The 21,591-nt window shown below is 40.7% G+C and overlaps 1 protein-coding gene across 6 annotated transcripts in view; it reads left to right on the forward strand.

The window, feature by feature from the left end:
• The window catches only part of KCNIP1 (potassium voltage-gated channel interacting protein 1), a 383,467-nt gene extending 362,669 nt beyond the window's left edge, over positions 1-20,798 (forward strand). For 5 of the 6 annotated variants that reach the window (XM_003950671.5, XM_063811667.1, XM_001150636.7 and 2 more), the window contains 7 exons: positions 3,019-3,143; positions 4,584-4,653; positions 6,097-6,167; positions 6,974-7,081; positions 16,968-17,072; positions 18,003-18,065; positions 19,925-20,798. In XM_003950671.5, coding sequence (XP_003950720.2) covers positions 3,019-3,143; positions 4,584-4,653; positions 6,097-6,167; positions 6,974-7,081; positions 16,968-17,072; positions 18,003-18,065; positions 19,925-19,972 — 590 coding nt within the window. In that variant the 3' untranslated portion in view covers positions 19,973-20,798. Of the gene's footprint in view, positions 1-3,018; positions 3,144-4,583; positions 4,654-6,021; positions 6,168-6,973; positions 7,082-16,967; positions 17,073-18,002; positions 18,066-19,924 lie in introns of all 6 variants that reach the window. The other variant, XM_001150323.8, reaches the window with a different exon arrangement.
• The last annotated feature ends 793 nt before the right edge of the window (positions 20,799-21,591 follow it).

Raw genomic sequence — 21,591 nt, forward strand, 5'->3', positions numbered from 1 at the left:
CATAGTATTACATCTCAAGTTAATTTTTATCTCAACCATTCAAACTTAAGTCTGACTTAGTAACTAGCTCATCATTATTTTTTATAACAAAGTAATGACTAGCAACATCTGGCATCAGAGACTTTGAACAAACCTCAGAAGGAACTGTCAAGGAGGCTCCCCACGGGTTCACACTCTTCTCTCCTCCTGCACGCAGGGAACAGGGCCATTCTCCTTCCTTTACTGGGACTACCTGGGCTTCATCCAGGGAATCCCCGGGTGGCAACAGGAGGGTGGTGAAAACCACTGCCCGTCACCTGTAAAGTTTCCTGTGAATGTGTCTACAGCGGCCAGCACCACGAGGCATACAAAGAAAGGGAAGGGAGAGCTGATGTGAGAGCGGCAGCGTGGGCACTCCTGTGAGGTTGCCACAGCTGTAGACAAGTTAAATCAGTGCAGTTCAATCAAAAGTCATGACCCATGAGCGTCACAACCAGCACGAGTCTACAAAGGAATACATTAAAACTAAGACCAGAGCACAGCTCACATTAGTGAGGGATGGGATCGTTTCATGGAGTTTTTGTTTCAAAATATTTCATTAACATTTCACTTATATACATGTGTGTATACTGGGTTGTGATATAAATTACAATTCTTACTATAAAATACAGCAAAAGAAAGAAGAAACAAAGAGAGGGCCACTGGTTTACCTAACATCCACAGGCAGGCTACTTCCCAGCATCTTGAGCCCCAAAGAAGTAAATTTCCTTCCACAACCGATGTTACCACAGCCTGACACTTAGCCAATGATGAAAACGAAAAACAAAACAAAAGCTTGGCAGTCAGTATCCAAATATGCAGATACTACAGAATCTGTTTGATGTAGAAGTTGATCCTGCTACCCAGACAGCAAACAACTCATTTATTAATAAAGTCCAGTTCCTCCTTAATGAAGTGGGTTTAATAGTTGATATCTCAATAATTACTTAGTGCATTTTTTATGAAGGTGATGGGAAACAAGTGCTGTTTCTTGAGTCGGAAAGAGTCTCTCAAGCTCCCACAAAGAAATTTCCCGAGCTTGTGAGGAATTCAGTCACAGGAAGATCAAGGAATTAAGTGTACTGCAAAAAACCCTTCATGCTTCTGGCTAAGATAAATCTAACAGTGTACTGGATGTCTTCAAGAATACCTCATTTACTCAAAAAATACAATATTCCCATTTTCTTTATTTGCATTTTAATGTGATTTTTGCTTCATCTCCTTTCTTCACTCAAGTCACCTGGGCAGTACCCAGGGAATTCCTAAGGGGCAAAAGGAGGGATGTGAAAACCTCTGCAGCCCCTTCGGAAGTTTCTTGTGAATATATGCACAGATAAACAGATGTGCATTTTAAAAATAAAAATGCTTTTAGATCTAATGCTAGGAGATTCAAACCAACAATTAATTTCTCTGTTAAAATGGGTTAAAATAGATGTAAAATATTAATATGTATATAAGCATTCTGAATTAGACTTATGCGAATTTTTCTCCTTTTCTTTCTTCCTTTCTTTTTGAGAATAAGCCCTTTCATTTACGTAGAAATGCTTCAGCGTTTAGATAATTGCTACTTATCTTGTTAGCTACAAACACAACAATAATTAAAGGCTCTGTAAGAATTATGAATTCTGGGGAAATTGGCCACTTGTCTCTGTGGCATAAACAGTATCTAATTTATAACAAATCGTCTGCCTTAGTCCCAGCAGGATAAGGTGATATGTATTGCCCAGCACATGAGAAAGATGGCAATTAGGAATTGTTACCAAGTTACGGGAGCCTCACACGAACATCCATCACCTTTGGGGATATGTACAAGATACAAACTTAATTTGATGGATTCCTTTTGTATTGGGATCAAAGTCTCAAAAGGGAAAGTGACAATTTCAGGGAAAATCTGGTGCAATGAGACCAACACTGATGAGAGAAATGCACACAATTTAATACACCTGCTCACCTGATGTGGCAACTCAGCCTGTGCTTGCTGTGGGTTGCCACAGGATGAGACATGGTCTGTGCATATTCCCAGCAGCCACCCATCTCATCACTATTCTTGCCAGCCCAGATTTACAGTTGTTTAATAGATGGATTTGGTAATATCTGCATGACAACAACAGGCAGAGAAGGTTAGATGGCAATTGATTCTTGATTGGTGTAAGTTTATAGAACACATTCTGGCAGGGCCCAAAGGAAATCACTCACCTACCCCTCTGTGATGTTGAAACGTTGAAAATTCCATGGACTTGGACCTTGTGATCCTTCAGTGGAAGATGGGCAGATTCCTTGCTTTAATTGACACACTTTCTAAATAACTAATGCAATCTTATATTACATGATAGTCCATAAGGGAGGCATACTTAAACTACTACTTACAACAACTGTTTTTAGAGCCTTTCAAATGGTTTGTACAAAGTAGCTCCCATTTAAGATATTTTGCTAGTATTTAAGGCTATCTAGTAGACATTACAAAACAATACGCTGTAAATACATTCAGATTTTTATCAGTAATACTTAACATGCCGTAATTTGAACTTTCTGCTAAATCATGCTATCCATTCCTAGTTGGCCCCAATGGTGAGAGTTTACTGTTTCTTTAAATAATTTTGTTTCCCTTTGCTGTCTAGAGGTGTTTATCATTCTGCTTACTTGCCTATGTCTCTGGAATATTCAGAAGGTTCCATGGGAAACAATTTGAATATGCAAAGAAGTTATTTTTAAAGCAAGGAAAATGTTTTCATATGGATTTATTTTGAGCACTTCTGCCTTTGCCTCCACTGGGAACATGTTTCTCTCCAACGCCGAAGCCCCCTCCCTGTGTGGTGTTTGACACAGAGGCTGACAGGGCAGGGAAGTGGGGTTCAAGATAGGAAGGCCATTGGCAGTGTGACCCCAGCCCACAGTCCTAGATCCCAGGTCGTGACACCACTCTTTTGACAGCCCAGATTGTTACCTAACAAGAATGACTCCCAAGCTCAACCACTCCAATGCCATCTTCTCTGGTTCCAGATAAGATTGAAGATGAGCTGGAGATGACCATGGTTTGCCATCGGCCCGAGGGACTGGAGCAGCTCGAGGCCCAGACCAACTTCACCAAGAGGGAGCTGCAGGTCCTTTATCGAGGCTTCAAAAATGTAAGACCCATGCACGCTCTGAAGGCCTGGGGGGGGGGTTCCCACGTGAGGCTACACTCTCCCCAATGCCAAGGGAGCTCATAAGGCGTTTCCCATATGTGAGGCTGTACAAGGAAGGCCAGCTCTATAAAGGGGGCATGAGAGGGAGATCACCTGGCTAGAAAGGAAGGCTCCAGGTGAGGATGGAGCAACCTCAGGAGACAGTAAACGGCCAACTGCCTAGAAACTTCACAGGGTGGCACATCCTCAAGGAATTCACCCCGGCCCAGGGTCAAGCCTTAGCCCTTAACATAGTCATACCTTCCAACCTGGTGGTGCCCCCACAATAATGGGATTTGGCCCTGCTGACTTATGCTAACCAGGCTCACCGAGACTGATGTGTAAGCCGAATGTCGGTGTATTAATTTACCATGGGAAATGGAACTGACAGTGGAAACAGACACTCCTCTCCCTTCGCTGGGACCCGCTCTCCTTGGAAGCCACATGGAAGCCAGGTTACAATCAAAAGTGGAGTCAGAGGACGGGAGTTCCTTGTTTAGTTGTTACTTTAAATACATTAATATGTTCCTGCAGTCTCGGGCCAGTTTGAGAGCTCTCAGATACAATCCTGGATAGTAATTTATTTTTTAAGTTTAACTCTCAGAGTTCAATCTTATTCCCAAATCCTGGAGTGGTGTGGAGTTGGGTGGGCTACAGCGACGTGCACCTGGTCACCCTCCCTCCAGGTGTAGTCTGTAGGTAGAGCTGAGCTGGGTCAGTTCCAAACTGACCACAGCCTCAATGTTCTCCAAACTGCTGACCCACAGGGATTCCAGCCCCTCCTGGGAGTTATCTGACAGGTGCTGGGATGCCTCTTCCTTCCACACTAGCCTTGACTGTACATGCCAAGTGCCCAGTTTCCTACCATTAGGGCTTCTTTCCTTCAATGGCAGCATTAGCAGTGGGCAGCCGAGTTGGAGAAGGATCCTGTGGGAAAGTTTTCCAGGCAGGCACTGGGCTCAGAGGGAACAGCATCCAGAAAAGAGAAGAAATCTACACTGCTTGGCATCTACCATGGACTCAATACCACCTAACATAGGTTCATAAGATACCCTTGGGGAAGTTATTGTTACCCCCATTTTACAGGTAAGGATATTGAGGATCAGAGACTGGCTTAGCCAAAGTCACAAAGCTTAGTATTGGCTGAGCCAGGATTTAAACCCAGGTTTTTCTGATCTTAAAGCCCCAAATCTCTCCACCTCACAGTGCCCATTCTCTGACAATGTCTCATCATTTTGCAAAGCAGCGCCAGTCCTGAGATGGGACTACTTGGGAGAAGTGGAAATGCACATGTCCCTGCCCCTGGGGATCATGAGGAACCCCAGACACCAAGGCTGGGCCCAGTCTTCTCCTAGTGCTGGCCCTCAAATGCCTCCCGCTGACTCTCTCCACTTCCCACAGGAGTGCCCCAGTGGTGTGGTCAACGAAGACACATTCAAGCAGATCTATGCTCAGTTTTTCCCTCACGGAGGTGAGTCTGACCTTGAAATCTATCTTGCCCAGCTCCCTCTCTGGTGAGCAGCCTTCCCTTCCTCCAAGTCCTCTCTTCCTTGCCATTTGCTTCCTTCTCGAGGAAGGGACAAACTCAGGGCAGGACACCTCCCTCATCGTGAGAGGTGGGAGTCTCCAAAGCTTTAGCAGGAAAGAACTCTGAAAATGAACCCACCCTGGAAGGGGAAGAAGGGCTGATAATGCAATATCACAACGTCTCAGAACAGCTCTAGAAAGCAGGTATTATAATCCCAGACGGGGTAACTGAGTTTCGGGGAAGATAAGCAATGTACTCAAGATTGCACAGCTGGTGAGTAGCAAACCAGGATTAGATTCCATAAGGGTCTGAAACAGGTTTTGCCATGCTGGCGCCACCATTGTGCAGGGCACTTTTGAATCTTTTCCTTAAAATAGCTGAGACAAGCTGGAATTTTGTAAAAGAACTTCAGTAAATACCGAAGACTATAAAAATAAACTAATCGAAAAAGAGGCAGGAAACATAAAGTTGTGCTTATGAAGCCAGTTTACAAGTGTTCCAGGCCCACAACAGCTGCTCTGTTGCCCTGCCCGACTCCTGTGGGAACCAGCTGTGTCCCCATGGGCCTGGGACCACATCGGTGACTCCTCCTGTGGCCTCCATGTGTCACATGCCACTTTGCATCCTGTCTCCAAGAGCTGTCTCCTGCAAGACACCTTCCCTGGATCCTGACAAAATGCAAATCCAAGCATTCCAAACACTTCTTGGGCCCTGTTTCTCATGGGCCTTTTTGGCAGCAGACAGATGCCTTCCTTGGTGTGTGGGGCCCCTACCCAGATCAGGTGGGGGAGGCAGTTTTGTCCCATGCAGGCCCCAGAATTTCAGTTTGCTGAGTTCCACTGAGCCACTGTTTATTGAGTTCTCACTGTATGCCAGGCACAGCTGTAGTTTAAAATACTTTTTAAAAAATTTCAAGAGATAGGTCTTGCTACATCCCATTGTAGAGAGGTAGGAAAGGGAAGCTCAGAGAGGTCGTGCTTGATGCCCACAGTCACATAGCTTATGTAGTACAGCGGCATCCAAGTTCAGGTCTCTCTACTCTGGAGTGAGTGCTCATCCCAGGCATTGCATGGCCGTTCAGAAGAACATTGTCATGCAGTCACTGTGTTATTCATACACCAACGACTCCGTGCATAGACAGGCAGGAGAATGGTTTTCTCATGATGGCTAGAGGGAGGGGCAAGGGCTCATCTCACTTTTTGCTAGATCTAACTTCACACCCAAACCCAAAGAGTTGAGTCAATGGGCCCCACTCCATAATTTTCTCCTTTCCTTCACCCTAGCATCACTCTCCTCTCTTTCTTGTCGAAGCCCTGCCTTGTTTGGAAGGTTCTCCCTGTGTGGAATTCCTGCCCCCATCACCTGCCCTCCTTTTCTGCCTTGTAGATGCCAGCACGTATGCCCATTACCTCTTCAATGCCTTCGACACCACTCAGACAGGCTCCGTGAAGTTCGAGGTACGCTCATCTGGGGTCCACTCTAGGGGTCCTCTGGTTCTGCATCACCTCCCCCTCTAAATCTCAAGGCATTGGGGGAAGGGCTGGACCATCAAAAGCTCTCAGTCAGACCAAAGACACGTTTATCCATTTGTAAGCATTTCCTAAAGATGGGGAAAAGCAGCAGCAACTTTCCCTGGCCTGCAGGAACTCAGGGACTCAGGGGACTAATAACAACAGTGTATGAGCTTCCGGGCACACTGCTTCCCAGTGGCAGCCCCTGTACTTAGGGCTTTGTATGTATTAATTCATTTACTCTAATTCCCACAATAACCCTATAGGGTAGGGTTTTATTATTGATTACCTTTTTACAGAAGAGGAGAGTAAGGCAAAGAGAGATAGAGTAATTTTCCCAAGGTCAAAGAGCACATAAATGATAAGGATGGATTTGAATGTAGGCAGAATGACCCTCAATACAGACTGTTCCTACAGTCCACGTCCTCAGCCACTAGACCATACAGCCACTGGGATGATAGACAGACCACTGCAGCCATGGATAAGGCAAAAACAGAGCTGGCTGTGTTGATCTGTGTCTCTCAGAGCTCCATTCTTCCTCAAGGGGGCACCTTGCAAAAAAAAAAAAAAATGGGGCAGGGTAGGGACCCGAAGGCAGGAGCTCTTCACAGAGCATAGCCACATCCTCCAGGCAGACAAGAGGACGCAGGAGGCACCATTCTGTGAGAGTATCACAGTCTGACCCAAAGACACAGCTTCACCCTGTCTGATGGCTTGATGGTTAATGTCACTCTGCCTTTTCCCCTTCTCAGGACTTTGTAACCGCTCTGTCGATTTTATTGAGAGGAACTGTGCACGAGAAACTAAGGTGGACATTTAATTTGTATGACATCAACAAGGACGGATACATAAACAAAGAGGTAAGTGAGCTGGGGCCAGGGGTGTGAGAGGGCTCCAGTGAAGGTAACTAACCCAACAGAAAACAGCCCCAGGCATGAGGATAGCACTGTCTGAATGAGGCAGGTTCTGCTTTGGGGCTAACAGAGCTGGTCCCTGGCAAAATAAAGAAGGCCTCCCTCACTGCCCTACCCTGCCCTGTTCCCAAGCACCCAGAAAGGATTAAACAGATTCATTCTCACTGGGTCACCTAGATTCAGTAGATATTACACAGTGGATAAAAATGACTTGTTTCAGTGTGAAGAGTTACTCTTCCCTAGGGAACCTGCATTTGGGAAGGTTAGGAGCCACAAGTTAAAGCTAAAAGTTGAAATGGTGGAATTGTAGGCAGCACCTAGAATAGAAAAGAAAGATTTTTAAGGAAGAGGAACCTACAATTGGGTCATATTGGCCTTAAACTATTTTGCCTATTAATACAACCTCCAAGGGGGTAATGGAAGGTACGGCTGTCTTTACAGAAATGATCACAAATAATTTCTGAATCTTCACTGCTTCGCACTTTTAGAACCTCAGAAGACATGTCTCTAGCCAGTGAAATACCCTCAGGTCTATCTCAAAACTCACTTTGGTATCCACTGTATCCTGGTATCTCAGTGGAAGCTGGAAATTGGCATCCTGTAACACTCCACTTGCTGAGTTCCTGTGTGCCAGGCACGGTGCCTGGAGGTATAGATATCAGCACCAATCTTCACCTCAACCCTGCAAGCTTCTCTCTGTAAGCTCAGAGAGTTTATCCAACTTTCATTCCTCATTCATTTAGTCATGTTTTTAATTAACACAGATTTGAAGGCTTATTAGGTGTTCTAGGTGCTGGAGGTAAAGAGGTGAACAATCAGACTAGGCCCCACCCTGGAGCAGCATAGACAGATGGACAATAAACAGGCCAAAAAGGAATCAGCAGGTAGAAGATATTTTGGCAGGGAAGGTTAGCAAAGGCCTCTCCAAGGAGGTGTCGTCATACTGGAACCAGTTATACAAAAAGCCAGGAAAAGTGTTCCAGGCAGAAGGAACAGCCTCTAGAGAGGCTTTGAGGCAAGATAGAGCTTCATGTGTTTCAAAAACAGAAAGGCTTCAGATGGCTGCCGATGAAGGTATGAAGCTGAAGACTAGTGCAGGATGAGGCTGACAGGTCAGCAGAGTCAGATGGTGGAGGGCTAGGGTAAGGGGCCCATCCATATTCCCCTGGGAAGCTCTTAGATGAACATGTTTTTTGAAAGACACAAAAGGCAAAAACAGACTTAAAAAGACTCAGAAAATCTGACTAGCTCTGTATTATTTAGAGAAATTATATTCACAGTTAAAAACCATTCCCAAATAAAATTATAGGCCCAGATGGTGGACTGGTGAATTCTAATATCAATCCTACAAAAAAATTTTAGAAAATAGAGGAGGATGGAACATTTCCCAGCTTGTTTTATAAGTCCAATAGTACCCTGATACCCAAACCAAAGAAAAAAAGGTCTTATGAAAGGAAACAACTACAAAACAGTCTCCCTCATGAGCACAGATAAAAAAGCTTTCACTAAATATTAGCAAATTGAATTCAGCAATATATAAAAAGGATGATACAATACAACTACGTGAGTTTTATTCTAGGAATGCAAGGTTGGTTTAACATTCAAAAATCAATCAATATAATTCACTATATTTAAAGAAACCAAAGGGATATAGACTGGAAAGGAAGAATTAACACTGTCTTTATTTGTACATGGTATAATTGTATTAGTGGAAAACCCTAAGAGTCTACAAATAAACTGCTAAAAATAATAAGTGAATTTAATAAAGTGAAGACATGAGTTCTATTTACAAAAATCATTTATAATCCAACAAGCAACCAGAAAATTAAATTAAGAAAAATAGCATCAAAAAGCACAAAATACTTTGAGAAAATTTCAACAAAATAGGTGCAAGACTCATACACTGAAAACTATAAAATATTGCTGAAATAAAGTAAAGAACTAAATAAACACAGAGATAAATCATGCTCATGGGTTGGAAGGCCCAATATAGTTAAGATGTGGATTCTCCAAATTTGATTTATAGATTTAGTGTAATCTCAATCAAAATCCCAGCATGGTATTTTGTAGCAGTTGATATGGGAATGCAAAAAACCTAAAATAACCAAAACAACTGAAAAAGAACAAAGTTGAAGGACTAAACCTACTTTACTTCAAGACTTAATGAAAAGGTGCAGTAGTCAAGATGGTAGGGAATTGGCATAAGGATAGACATATAGATCAATGGATCAAAACAGAGAGTCAAAAAAACTAAAAGTAGAGCTACCATATGATCCAACAATCCCACTGCTGGGTATATACCCCATATAAAGGAAACCAGTATATCAAAGAAATATCTGCACTCCCATGTTTGTTGCAGATCTGTTCATAATAGCCAAGATTTGGAAGCAACCTAAGTGTCCATCAACAGATGAATGGATAAAGAAAATCTGGTACTTATACACAATGGAGTACTTCCGCCATAAAATAGAATGAGATTTAATCTACAAAGTAGATGGAACTGGAGGTCATTACATTAAGTGAAATGAACCAGGCACAGAAAGACAAACATCCCATGTTCTCTCTTATTTGTTGGATCTAAAAATCAAAACAATACGAAGATAGAGGGCAGAAGGACGGTTACCAGAGGCTGGGAAGGATAGTAGGGGGGCTGTGGGGGAAGTTAGGGTAGTCAATGGGTACAAAAAAAAATAGAATGAATGAATAAGGCCTGGTATTTGATAGCACAACAAGGTGACTGTAGTCAATAATTTAATTGAACATTTTAACTAAAAAAGTGTAATTGGTTTGTTTGTAACACAAAGGATAAATGCTTGAAGGGATGGATACCCATTTTTCATGATGTGGTTATTACACATTGTATGCCTGTATCAAAACTTGTCATGTACCCCATAAATATATACACCTACTACGTGCCCACAAAAACTAAAAATAAAAAATAAATATTTTCTAAAAATAGAGATAGACCCACCCATATGTCAATGCAACAGATGCCAAAAAGATCAAAGGGGGAAAGAACCGTGTTTTCAACAAACGGTTTTGTAACAGTTGTATATCCATTTGGAAACAAAAATGGACCTTAACCTTAACCTCATGCCAAACATAAACATCAACTTGGAATGGATTATAGACTTAAATATTAAAACAAAAGCTGTTTTCTTAAGGAATACATAGGAGAAACATTCTTACAACTTTGGAGTAGGAAAGGATAAGGAATCATTTTTTAAAGTAGATAAATTTGACTTTATCAAAGTTAAAACTTTTGTGCTTTAGAAGACTCCTTTAAGAAAATGGAAATGCAAGCCATGGACTTGGAAAAAATGTTTGCAAATTATATACCAGATATATAAAGATACCAGGATACCAAACCAATATAAAGACTGGCATCCAAAATATATAAGGGACATTTATAATTTAATACAAAGATAAACAACTTCATATAAAATAGGCAAAAGATTTGATGAGATACTTAAGAAAAGAAGATATGTGAATGGCCAGTAAGCCCATGAAAGGTTGCTCCATATCACTGGTCTTCAAAGAAATGCAAATTGTAACTATAATGAAATACAATTGCACAGAATGGCCACAATTAAAAAGACTGATAATACCAAGCATTGGCAAAGTTGTGGAGCAATAGAAACTCTCATAGATAGCTGGCAGAAATGTAAATGGTACAAACACATTAGGAAACATTTTGGCATCTTTGATAAAGCTCAGCACGCACTTAACATACAACCCAGAAATCCCATTCCAGTCAGGCATGGTGGCTCACGCCTATAATCCCAGTACTTTGGGAGGCTGAGGCAGGCGGATCACTTGAGCTCAGGTGTTCAAGACCAGACTGGGCAACATGGCAAGACACTGTCTCTACTAAAAATACAAAAAAAAAAAAAAAGCCAGACATGGTGGTAAGCACCTGTGGTCCCAGCTACTAGGGAGGCTGAGGTGGGAGAATTGCTTAACCCTGGGGAGTGGAGGTTGTAGTGAGCTGAGATTGCACCACTGCACTCCAGCCTGGGTGACAGAGCAAGACCCTGTCTCAAAAAAAGAAAAAAAAAGAAGAAAAGAAGTCCCACTCCTGGGTATTTACCCCCCAAAAGAAAAATATGTAATTCCATAAAGACTTGTACAAAGATGTTCATAGCAGCTTTATTCATAGTAATCTCAAAACTTAAATGACCCAAATGTCTGTCAACAGGACAGTGGGTAAATACATCGTAGTCTGTTCATCCAATGGAATATTACTCAGCAGTAAAAAGGAATGTTATAGTTGCATGCAGCAATGTGTATGAAGCTCATAAACCTCATGCTGAGTAAATGAAGCCAGACGCAAATGAGTTTACACTGTTTTACTCCATTTACATGAGATTTTAGAAAATACAAACTAATCTCTAGTAACAGAAATTAGATCTGTGGTTGCCTGGTGTCAAAGGTTGAGAGGCACTCACTGCGAAGAAGTGTGAAGGGACGTCTTTTGGTTGTGAAAATGTTCTATATCTTGAGTGTGGTGGAGGTTACATGGGTGGATACATTTGTCAACATTCATCAAACAGTACACTTAAAATGGGTGAATTTGTTATAAGTAAATTATGCTCCAATAAATTTGATTTATTTGTTGAAAAACTTGGTGTAAGGGGGAAGTGCCTAACCAATAGAAGACACTCAAAAAATATGTTGAAGGAAAAAAATCCTGTGAAATAAAGCAGGTAAGAGAAAATAAGAACTCAATATCATCCAAAATATAGATTACAAATCCTAAATGAGATAATAGGAAATTAATCCCAGTGCTCTGTTTAAAGGCTCATACCTGTAATCCCAACACTTTGGGAGACTGAGGCAGGAGGATGGGTTGAGCCCAGGAGTTCGAGACCAGCCTGGTCAACATAGGGAGAGCCTGTCTCTTCAAAACAAAAATTTAAAAATTACCTGGGTGTAGTGGCACGTGCCTGTGCTCCCAGCTACTCCAGAGGCTGAGGCAGGAGGATAGCTTGAGCCCAGGAGTTCAAGACTGCCCTGAGCCATAATCACTGCACCGCACTCCAGCCTGGGCAACAGAACAAGACCCTTCCTCAAAAAAGCAATAAAATAAAATAAAGAAATGCACATGACTAACATAAGGTTTATTCCAGGAATGCAGGAATAGCCCAGTAGCAGAGAAAGCCTATTAAATAATTTATCACATTAATATATCAAAAGATCAAACCATTTGATGCTAAAATCACATTTGATATAATTTACCATTTATTCATAATAATTTTCAGGATTCAATTAATTAGGAATAAAATACTTCTTCAGCATAATAGAAAATACCCCAGCCTGGTACACAGCTTCATACTTTATGGTAACACGCGGAGATTCTCACTGAAGAAAAGATGAGGCAAGAAAAGATGATGAAGAAAAGATGAGGCAAGAAAAGATGGTGTCTGCACGCTGTCAGACATCACCACTGTTTAACATTTCCTGAAAGCTCTTCAAACACAGTGAAACAGAAAAAGAAATGCGATCTAAATAGGAAAAATTACAACATTCCTTGTTAATGACATGATTTTCTATCTGAGAAAAAAGACAGCAAGAAAATCAACTTAAAACAACTAGAACTTTTAAAAAGCTGGCAAAATGACTGGTAATAAAATACATATGCAAAAAGAAATTGTGTAGCCAACATATCAGTTGTGACTAGCTAGAAAATTGTAATAAAAATATTCTCATTGTGATCACAATAAAATTTAAAGCACATGGGCATTTTTAAATATCCATAATTTAGATGAAGAGCAAGAAAATTTTGATAAGTAGAGAAACATACCATCTTCTGAAAGGATGTATATTATAAAGATAGCAATATTATAATGACAGCGATTCTTCTCTAATTAAATTTATTTTATTTTGAATCAAAATGAAAGTGTTATTTGGGGAGGAAATTTGGCACAATTGTTATAAAGTTACATTGGAAGATTAATCAGATGAGAATAGCAAAGATAATTTTCAAAAAGAAGAAAAATGGTGGGATTTGTTCTACCAGATACTGAAATATATTATAAAGCTGAAACTATTAAAATATGATAATATCAGAGAAGGAACAGGTAGATCAATGGAACAAAATAGAAATCCCAGGTACAAATACCATCTTGGTTCATAACAAAGGGAGCATATTGAATAGAGAGGTAATGAATCATTAAATGATTCTTGGAAAACTGGTTAACTATTTTGGCAATAAGTAAGTAAATATTCTTACTCAGTACCATAAACCCAAAATCACTATAGATATGTACAGTTGCTTTTTAACTAAAAAAGAACTAAAAATCATACGTGAATATCTGATCAAAGAATGGAAAAAGCATAAAATCAAAGTTAGAAACAATATTTTAAATTATTGATGGCTTTACACTGTAAATATTTTAAAATTCTGCATATCAAAAAATACCATAAACAAAGTTGAAAAGTAAGTGACAAACTTATTTTTAAAAACCTGCAATTTATGATGACAGAAAGGATTGATATTCCTCAGTAGACATTCATCTTAACAAAGGCAAGAGTCATATTCATCGTGCTTATCTTTGTATTTCTTTGACACAATATCTAGCACATAGTAGATGCATAAAAATACCTTTAAATAAATTAAAAATCTATTAAGATATTTTAACAATTTAATAAATCTACACGAATATATAAAGAGCTCTCGCAATCCAGTCAGAAATAGATGAACACAATGAGTAAAGCAGATGAAAAAATAGTTCATGGGAAAATAAATAAAAATAGTCAATACATATATTAGAGACCTCACGAAGAAAGTAATGTATATCTTTAAAAACAATGAATTATCACTTGTCTATTAAATTGCAAAGGTTTTGTAAAGTCTTTGTTGAAGGTTGGTGGAAAGTGGTTTTTCATACATAGTTGCTGAGAGTGTTCTGATAATAAACTTTCTAAAAGGTATTTGAGGAATATGTATCAAAAGCATTGAAAGTTATGCATCCCATTCTCCTTATAAAACCACACCTTGGTATATGTCCCAAGGAAATAAAGAATAGACACAAAGACTTAAAAGCAAGAAGAGTCTTCAGGTAATAGTGCCCCAGAATGTGATAACCATGATATCCACTAATAGCAGATTTGTAAAATGAATTACAGTAAATACATATAATGGAATAGCCAGTGGCCACTTAAAATCATGAAAGAGTAATGTAAAATAAACATTAGTACGATATATTAAATTTTTAAATGTATTGCATTTTAAATTGATAAAGTGGTATGTATGATATATCAATTTTATAAACAACTAAATGCTTATATACACATGCAAATATATGATACTCTAAAATATTCAAATACTACCTTGCAAAACATATAAAGAAAAAAATACAGAAATAGGATTTATTTGGTCTTCAACTTTAGTTCACTCATTATTCCATCACTGAATAAACTTACTAGTGCCTACTCCCTTTTTGTAATTTGCAAACTAGGCAGAATTGTCCCCATTAATCTATCAGAACTCTCTGGAGGGCAGAGTTAATAAAGTACCCCTTAAAAGAAAAAGAAAGTGTGGATAAGTAGCTTCTTAGAAAAGATAGCAGGATCTTCCCCTGGCAATCATTTGGAGATAACCTCATCCAAGTTGTAGGCTATGAAAATCCTGAGAGAGCAAAAAAATTGCTCTTTCTGTGATTAAAAAAAAATATCAGACAGGAAAAGCATCAATGGCCATGTAGATGTGAAGGGCTTGTAAAGCACACATTTAAAAATAAACACATGGATAGAGACATCTATTTCCTCATTCTATCTGTTGAGGGCACCTCAGAGCAATGACATCCCTGTAGCAGTGAGCATATTAGCACCTAGACTTTGATTTCTAAACACCATTCTTCAATAAACAGAACCAGTCTTCTTGAAGAATAGTTGATTCTAAGATTGGGAAAGAGAAAATACAAGATAAGCCTGGAGTAATTTATTATGCTAGAAGGTATAAAGGTGCTTAAAAAAAAAAACTGCAGGAGTCAACCTGAAGGAGTTCCCAATAGTCAGAATGAGAGCAATTTGAGAAAAATTAAAAATTATTAAGTACTGGATTATAACCTGTAAAATATGGTAAATGCCCACGAGTCCATGCTAATGTAAATAAACAACTGAATACATAAATAAATGCAGGAGAGAAGGAAGCTCTTCCTTACAGAAGAATTGTAATTAATAAGTATAGAAGGAATAAAGGAAATACAAAATTACCATCAGGCAGACACTACAGTAATAATTTTTGCAGGCAAGATCCACTGAAAGATACTAAATCAGTAAGGAAACTTGACAGACACCACCTTAGTCAAGTGATCAAGGTTAACATTATCAGTAATAAGACATCTCAACACTACGTAACTCCCTGATATGACGCACTGAGAAGGTTATAACATCACTTCTGTGGTATTCTTGCCAAAAATGCATAACTTCAATCCAATCATAACTAAACCAGGGATTAACTCAAATTGAGAGACATTCTACAAAACAACTGACCTGTACTCATATCAAAAGTGTGAGGTCCTGAAAGACAAGGAAACAAAGAAACTCAGGCTGGGCATGGTGGCTCATGCCTATAATCCCAGCACTTTGGGAGGCAGAGGCAGGAAGATCACTTGAGTCCAAGAGTTTGAGACCAGCCTGGGCAACATGGCAAAACCCCATCTCTACAAAAAATTAGCCACATGTGGTGGCACTTGCCTGTAGTCCCAGCTACTTGAGAGGCTGAGGCGGGAGGATCGCTTGAACCCAGGAGGTCGAGGCTGCAGTGACGGGGATTGTGCCACTGCACTCCAGCCTGGGTGACAGAGCAAGAACCTGTCTCAAAAAAAAAAAAAAAAAAAAAGAATGAGAAACTCATACAGATTAGAAGAGACTAAGGAGACACAACAAATAAATGCAATGTAGAATCATTGAAGGGAAAAAAATATTAGTTGAAAAGCTGATAAAATTTGAATAAGCCCTGTAGTTTAGTTAATAATAGTGAAGCCATGTTAATTTCCTGGGTTTGGTCATTGTGCTCTGGTTATGCAAGTTGTTAACATTAGAGGAGACTGGGTGAAAGGTATGCATGAACTCTCTGTACTAATTTTGTAAATTTTCTGTAAGTCTAAAATTATTCATAATATGCAAAAATTAAACAAAAAATAAAATAAAATAAGCACATGGAATGAGACTGTCCCCTGGGTCTCTGTAGAAACCAGGTCAAACATCCCAAATGCTCTTTTACCCCCATTCTGAGTTGGGCCAGAATGGTCAGAATAATGGTTCCCAAAGTACCTTGATAAACACGGAAACTCCCAGGACCGAGTCCTAAGATGCTCTGATTCAATAGGTTTGGAGTGGACTTGAGAACTGATCTTTTTAATAAGGGCCTCAGTCTGTGGAACTATTGGCCTCATGTGCCCTGTGGATAATCTTGGCTGTTGGTTCATTTTTCTTAACTGAAAACAGTGGCAGAATCTATGGGGATTTTTAAATCTCTAGGCTAGAACATTAACTTTTTAAAAATTCAGAATACTATTTTATTTGCCTCAAGCCTGTGAATGGGGATCCCACAAATCACGCCCCACTGAAGACAATGCCCATAACAAGGTAACCTACCCATGAGCTTCTGAGGGATTTAGGAATTGTCTACCATCTCCTCTCTAAGAAGGGCTCCCACAATATAGCCCCTTCTGCTTGCTTCTAACTCCCTATCACCTGCTAAAGAAGGACCTCACCTTTCAATCACTTTCATTGCCAAGGGGCACAAGGAGCCCCAAACTCTGTCACCTAGGAAGAGCTTGACCTCATGGTTTCCACACTGTGTGCTTTTATGTCCCTGCTCCAGGAGATGATGGACATTGTCAAAGCCATCTATGACATGATGGGGAAATACACATATCCTGTGCTCAAAGAGGACACTCCAAGGCAGCACGTGGACGTCTTCTTCCAGGTAAGTGCACACACCCTGCACATGAGCTGTAAGTCCAGCCCAGATCAAGTCAACCCACGAGCATCTGAGCAAGTGATTTGTGTCCAACCCTGTACTAAGCATGGTTGGTAACAGAAAAGAATTATAAGATACATTGTCCTCAAGAAACAGATGATCTCCTTAAGGTGCAAGTGTACATGACAGAAGAGAACAAGAAAGTATATTATTAAACGCTAGTGGTATAGTATGAACTCTAAATCCATAAAAATTCGGGGATCAGGGTAAACACGAAAGACTTCATTAATTACAACTGTGGAGGTGTTAAGCATTTGTGTCTGGGAAGTAAGGGGAAATAAGATTGGAAACTAGGATAGGGCCAGATTATGAGACCTTTAAATGGAAGAGTTTGGCTTTGCTCTGGTACAGGATGGGCAGCTAGTGCTGATCCTTGACTAAGGGAGTGGAATAATCATTGGGGCATTTTAGGAAAAAATTAATCTAGCGGTGGAGTATCAGAGAATATCAGAGCTCACTCTAGTTCAACCTCCCACTTTGCAGATGGGAAAAGAGAGTCCTCTCTGGCCTCGTGCAAGTTTGTACAGCAAGTAACAGGCCAGAATCAGAACCTCTTGTGCCCTGTATTCTGCCAGATGGACAGGGTAGCAGGGAGTCTACAGAAGAAGCAGAATAAGCCAGCAATGAGGTGATGAGTGTCCAGAGCAAGTCTTTTGATTTAAGGAAGCTCATGGGGCTCAAAGTGTTGTAATCAGGACCTAATTGGAGTTGTCTGGCCAGTGAAAGACAACTCTCATTCTCAGGGCAAAGTTGGTTAATGAAATGAATGAAATGAGCTCCAGCTCATTACTCTGAGCTCCAGCAAGAAAGCAGGGAAGTAAGCTTTGGAATGGAGATCACCAGATTCTGTAAAGTGCTTTCTGTTATGTCTTTCAGAAAATGGACAAAAATAAAGATGGCCTCGTAACTTTAGATGAATTTCTTGAATCATGTCAGGAGGTAAGGAGAGATCTCAGGGCACAATAACTCTACATCTGGGAAAGGAAACCTGGGGCCTGGGGACCTGCAGAAGGAAGGTGATGAGAAACCCGCACATACCTGCAACCCCTCCCATCAGAGCCAACAACACCAGCAACAACTGTGAAGTCCACAGTTCCACTCCTCAACCTGACCTGCAGTTGGTCTTGGCTAAGCACAAGACTGAACAGAGAGCCTAAGTAGGGGTCTGGCGGCATGTGAAAACTCAGAGGGGGTCTCTGTGAAAATAGACTTCCCGAGAGGGCAACACCATTATTTTTTAGCCTGCCTCTGGCTTGATGACCCATTTCCCAGACTACAAGGAAGCAGCTGGGGGGAAAAAACCTACAATTGTGTGATTCTCAAACCACAGTGTGCATAAAAATTGCCTGGAATGATTCTGAAAATGTATATTTCCAGGCCTCAATCCCAGAGACTCTAGATCTGGGTCACTTTAACACAAATGTCCTGGACCAATGCTTCTAACACTTTAATGTGTGAAACAATATCCTTGATGATTTTGTTAAAATGCAGATTCTAATTCCATAGGTCTGGGGTAGGGCCTGAGATGTTACTTTTCTCACATTCTCCCCAGTCACACTGGTGATGCTGATCCTGGGAACACAACTTTCATTCAGTCTAACCAATAGACCAGCCCCAGAGTCCACCAGAGACTGAACTGGAAATAATTGCTTCATCTACTTTTGAGAAATCCATTTGTACCCCCACATTATTTTAGAAATGTTCACAGTTACTCTGAGCTCCAGCCAAGAAGAATAGCAAATGTAAGAAAGCAGGGGAGAAGTTACTAGCACATACTGAGCCCCCATCAAGTTTCAAGCACATACATAAACATCGCAGCCACCCTGTTATGTAGATGTCCTATGTGCAGGGTGATATCCAAGATATTTAACAACTAGAATGGAATGAACACTGACCCCCTTGGGGGTGAGTTCTCACTGTTAATTCCCTTGAGAGCTGGTTGTAAAACAGCCTGGCACCTTCCCCACCTCCAAACTTGATTCCTCTCCCACCATGGGATCTCTGCACACCCAGCTTCCCTTCACGTTCCACTGTGAGTGGAAGCAGCCTGAAACCCTCACCAGATGCAGATGCCCAGCTGAACTTTCCAGCTGCCAGAATAATGAGCCAAAGAAGCCTATACTGACATTAACCTTTTCATTTCTGATATTGATAATTTGAAAAGCAGTCTTAATAAGCATTTATCTACTTTATTGATTTTTTTGAAAGAGAGCGCTTTGGGGGGTTTTCTTACTGTATGTCTCTATTGCATGTTCTGTATTTTACATTTTTCTATTATTTCTTCTCTGAGGTATAGTATTGAATGTAGAAAAATCCTCAAATGTTGGGTATTAAGCAATACACTGCTAATTCATGGTTCAGAGAAGAAAATATCTTGAATAAAAATAAAATAAAAATATGACTTATCAAAATTTGTAGGATCTAAAGCAGTATTCCAGGAATGCAAGGTTGGTTTAACATTCAATAATTGGTCAGTGTAATTAATCACATTAATATAATAAAAAGAGAAAAAATATAATCATTTCAGTGGATGTAATTGTTCAGAGCTTCTTAAAAGAAGCAACTCACTATTTTACTAGATGACTTGTTTCTTCTGAATTCCTCTTTAAGGCTACAGGTGGTGCTTCTTACTTTGAAGTGATCACTTTCTAGGTCCCCACCCTTACTTCTTGTTTTTCATACCCTTGTAGAGTTTTCTCCATATAGGAAACCCATGCTTGACATTTGCTCACCAGAGTTACAGAGCTCTCAGGGAGGAGACTCAGAGTTCTAACCCTCTTGCCCTCCTTTTTTCCCAGGATGACAACATCATGAGGTCTCTCCAGCTGTTTCAAAATGTCATGTAACTGGTGACACTCAGCCATTCAGCTCTCAGAGACATTGTACTAAACAACCACCTTAACACCCTGATCTGCCCTTGTTCTGATTTTACACACCAACTCTTGGGACAGAAACACCTTTTACACTTTGGAAGAATTCTCTGCTGAAGACTTTCTATGGAACCCATCATCATGTGGCTCAGTCTCTGATTGCCAACTCTTCCTCTTTCTTCTTCTTGAGAGAGACAAGATGAAATTTGAGTTTGTTTTGGAAGCATGCTCATCTCCTCACACTGCTGCCCTATGGAAGGTCCCTCTGCTTGAGCTTAAACAGTAGTGCACAAAATATGCTGCTTACGTGCCCCCAGCCCACTGCCTCCAAGTCAGGCAGACCTTGGTGAATCTGGAAGCAAGAGGACCTGAGCCAGATGCACACCATCTCTGATGGCCTCCCAAACCAATGTGCCTGTTTCTCTTCCTTTGGTGGGAAGAACGAGAGTTGTCCAGAACAATTAGGATCTGTCATGACCAGATTGGGAGAGCCAGCACCTAACATATGTGGGATAGGACTGAATTATTAAGCATGGCATTGTCTGATGATGCAAACTGCCCATGTCATTTGTTTCCAGAAACGAGGATCAATAATTCTCTCACACTGGCATTTGTGCTGGTAGTGCAAGTCCTTTAATATGTCCAGGAAGGGAGCCATTGCCCAGTGGTCCATATCTCCACCACATCCCCTGCTTGAGCCCAGCGCTGCATGTCCCTCCCAAGAAGTCCAGAATGCCTGCAAATTGCTGTAATTTTATACCATGTTCTAACCAATAAACAGAACTATTTCTTACACTCTCAATCACTTCTTCATGACTCCGTTAGGTAAGAGAGGTAAGCTGTGAAAAGGGAAGGCTAGTCCATTCATTTGACACCCAATTATTAGTGCAGTTGTCCCTCCATATGTGTGAAGGATCAGTCCCAGGACTCTCCATACCAAAATCTGCAGATACTCAAGTCCCACAGCTAGCCCTGAGGGACTCGTGTTTTCAGAAAATTTGGCCTCCATATATGCAGGTTTCACATCCTATAAATACTGCATTTTCTATCACTTTTGGTTGAAAACAATCTGCATGTAAGTGGACCCAAGAAGTTTAAACTCATGTTGTTGGAGGGTCAACTGTACTTACGTTGTGCCAGGCCTGTGCCAGGCAATGACTTCATCCTCCCCAGCCCCCAAGCCTTCCCCAGCAAACATCCAATCCAAATGCAAATACAGTTACCAAATGCAAATGCAACTTCGAGACAAGACCCTTCACAACACTTTGCTTCCAAGAAGATTGCCACTTCTAAGACCCTCTGATATGGAAAGCCTGGAGCCCCTGTGGTGTTAGTGGGAGTGCAGAGATAAAGAGGATGACGGGGCCTCCTGCTGAGAGATTTTAGGGTCTAGAGGACCATCAAGTGGCTTCAGCCTATAACCAGCAAATGATTACTCATGTTGAACACTGTGGGTCTTGGTTTCCCCATTTGACATCACATTTGAAAGACTAAAAGCTAACAGTAGCATTCTTGGAAGGAAAACAATTTACTGAAACCCTGTTTTGTGCCAGGTGCTGCACTAGGGGCTTTATATACATTATCTTATTTCATGC

Source organism: Pan troglodytes, chromosome 4 (genome assembly GCF_028858775.2).
Source record: "Pan troglodytes isolate AG18354 chromosome 4, NHGRI_mPanTro3-v2.0_pri, whole genome shotgun sequence".
Classification (NCBI taxonomy): Eukaryota; Metazoa; Chordata; class Mammalia; order Primates; family Hominidae; genus Pan; species Pan troglodytes.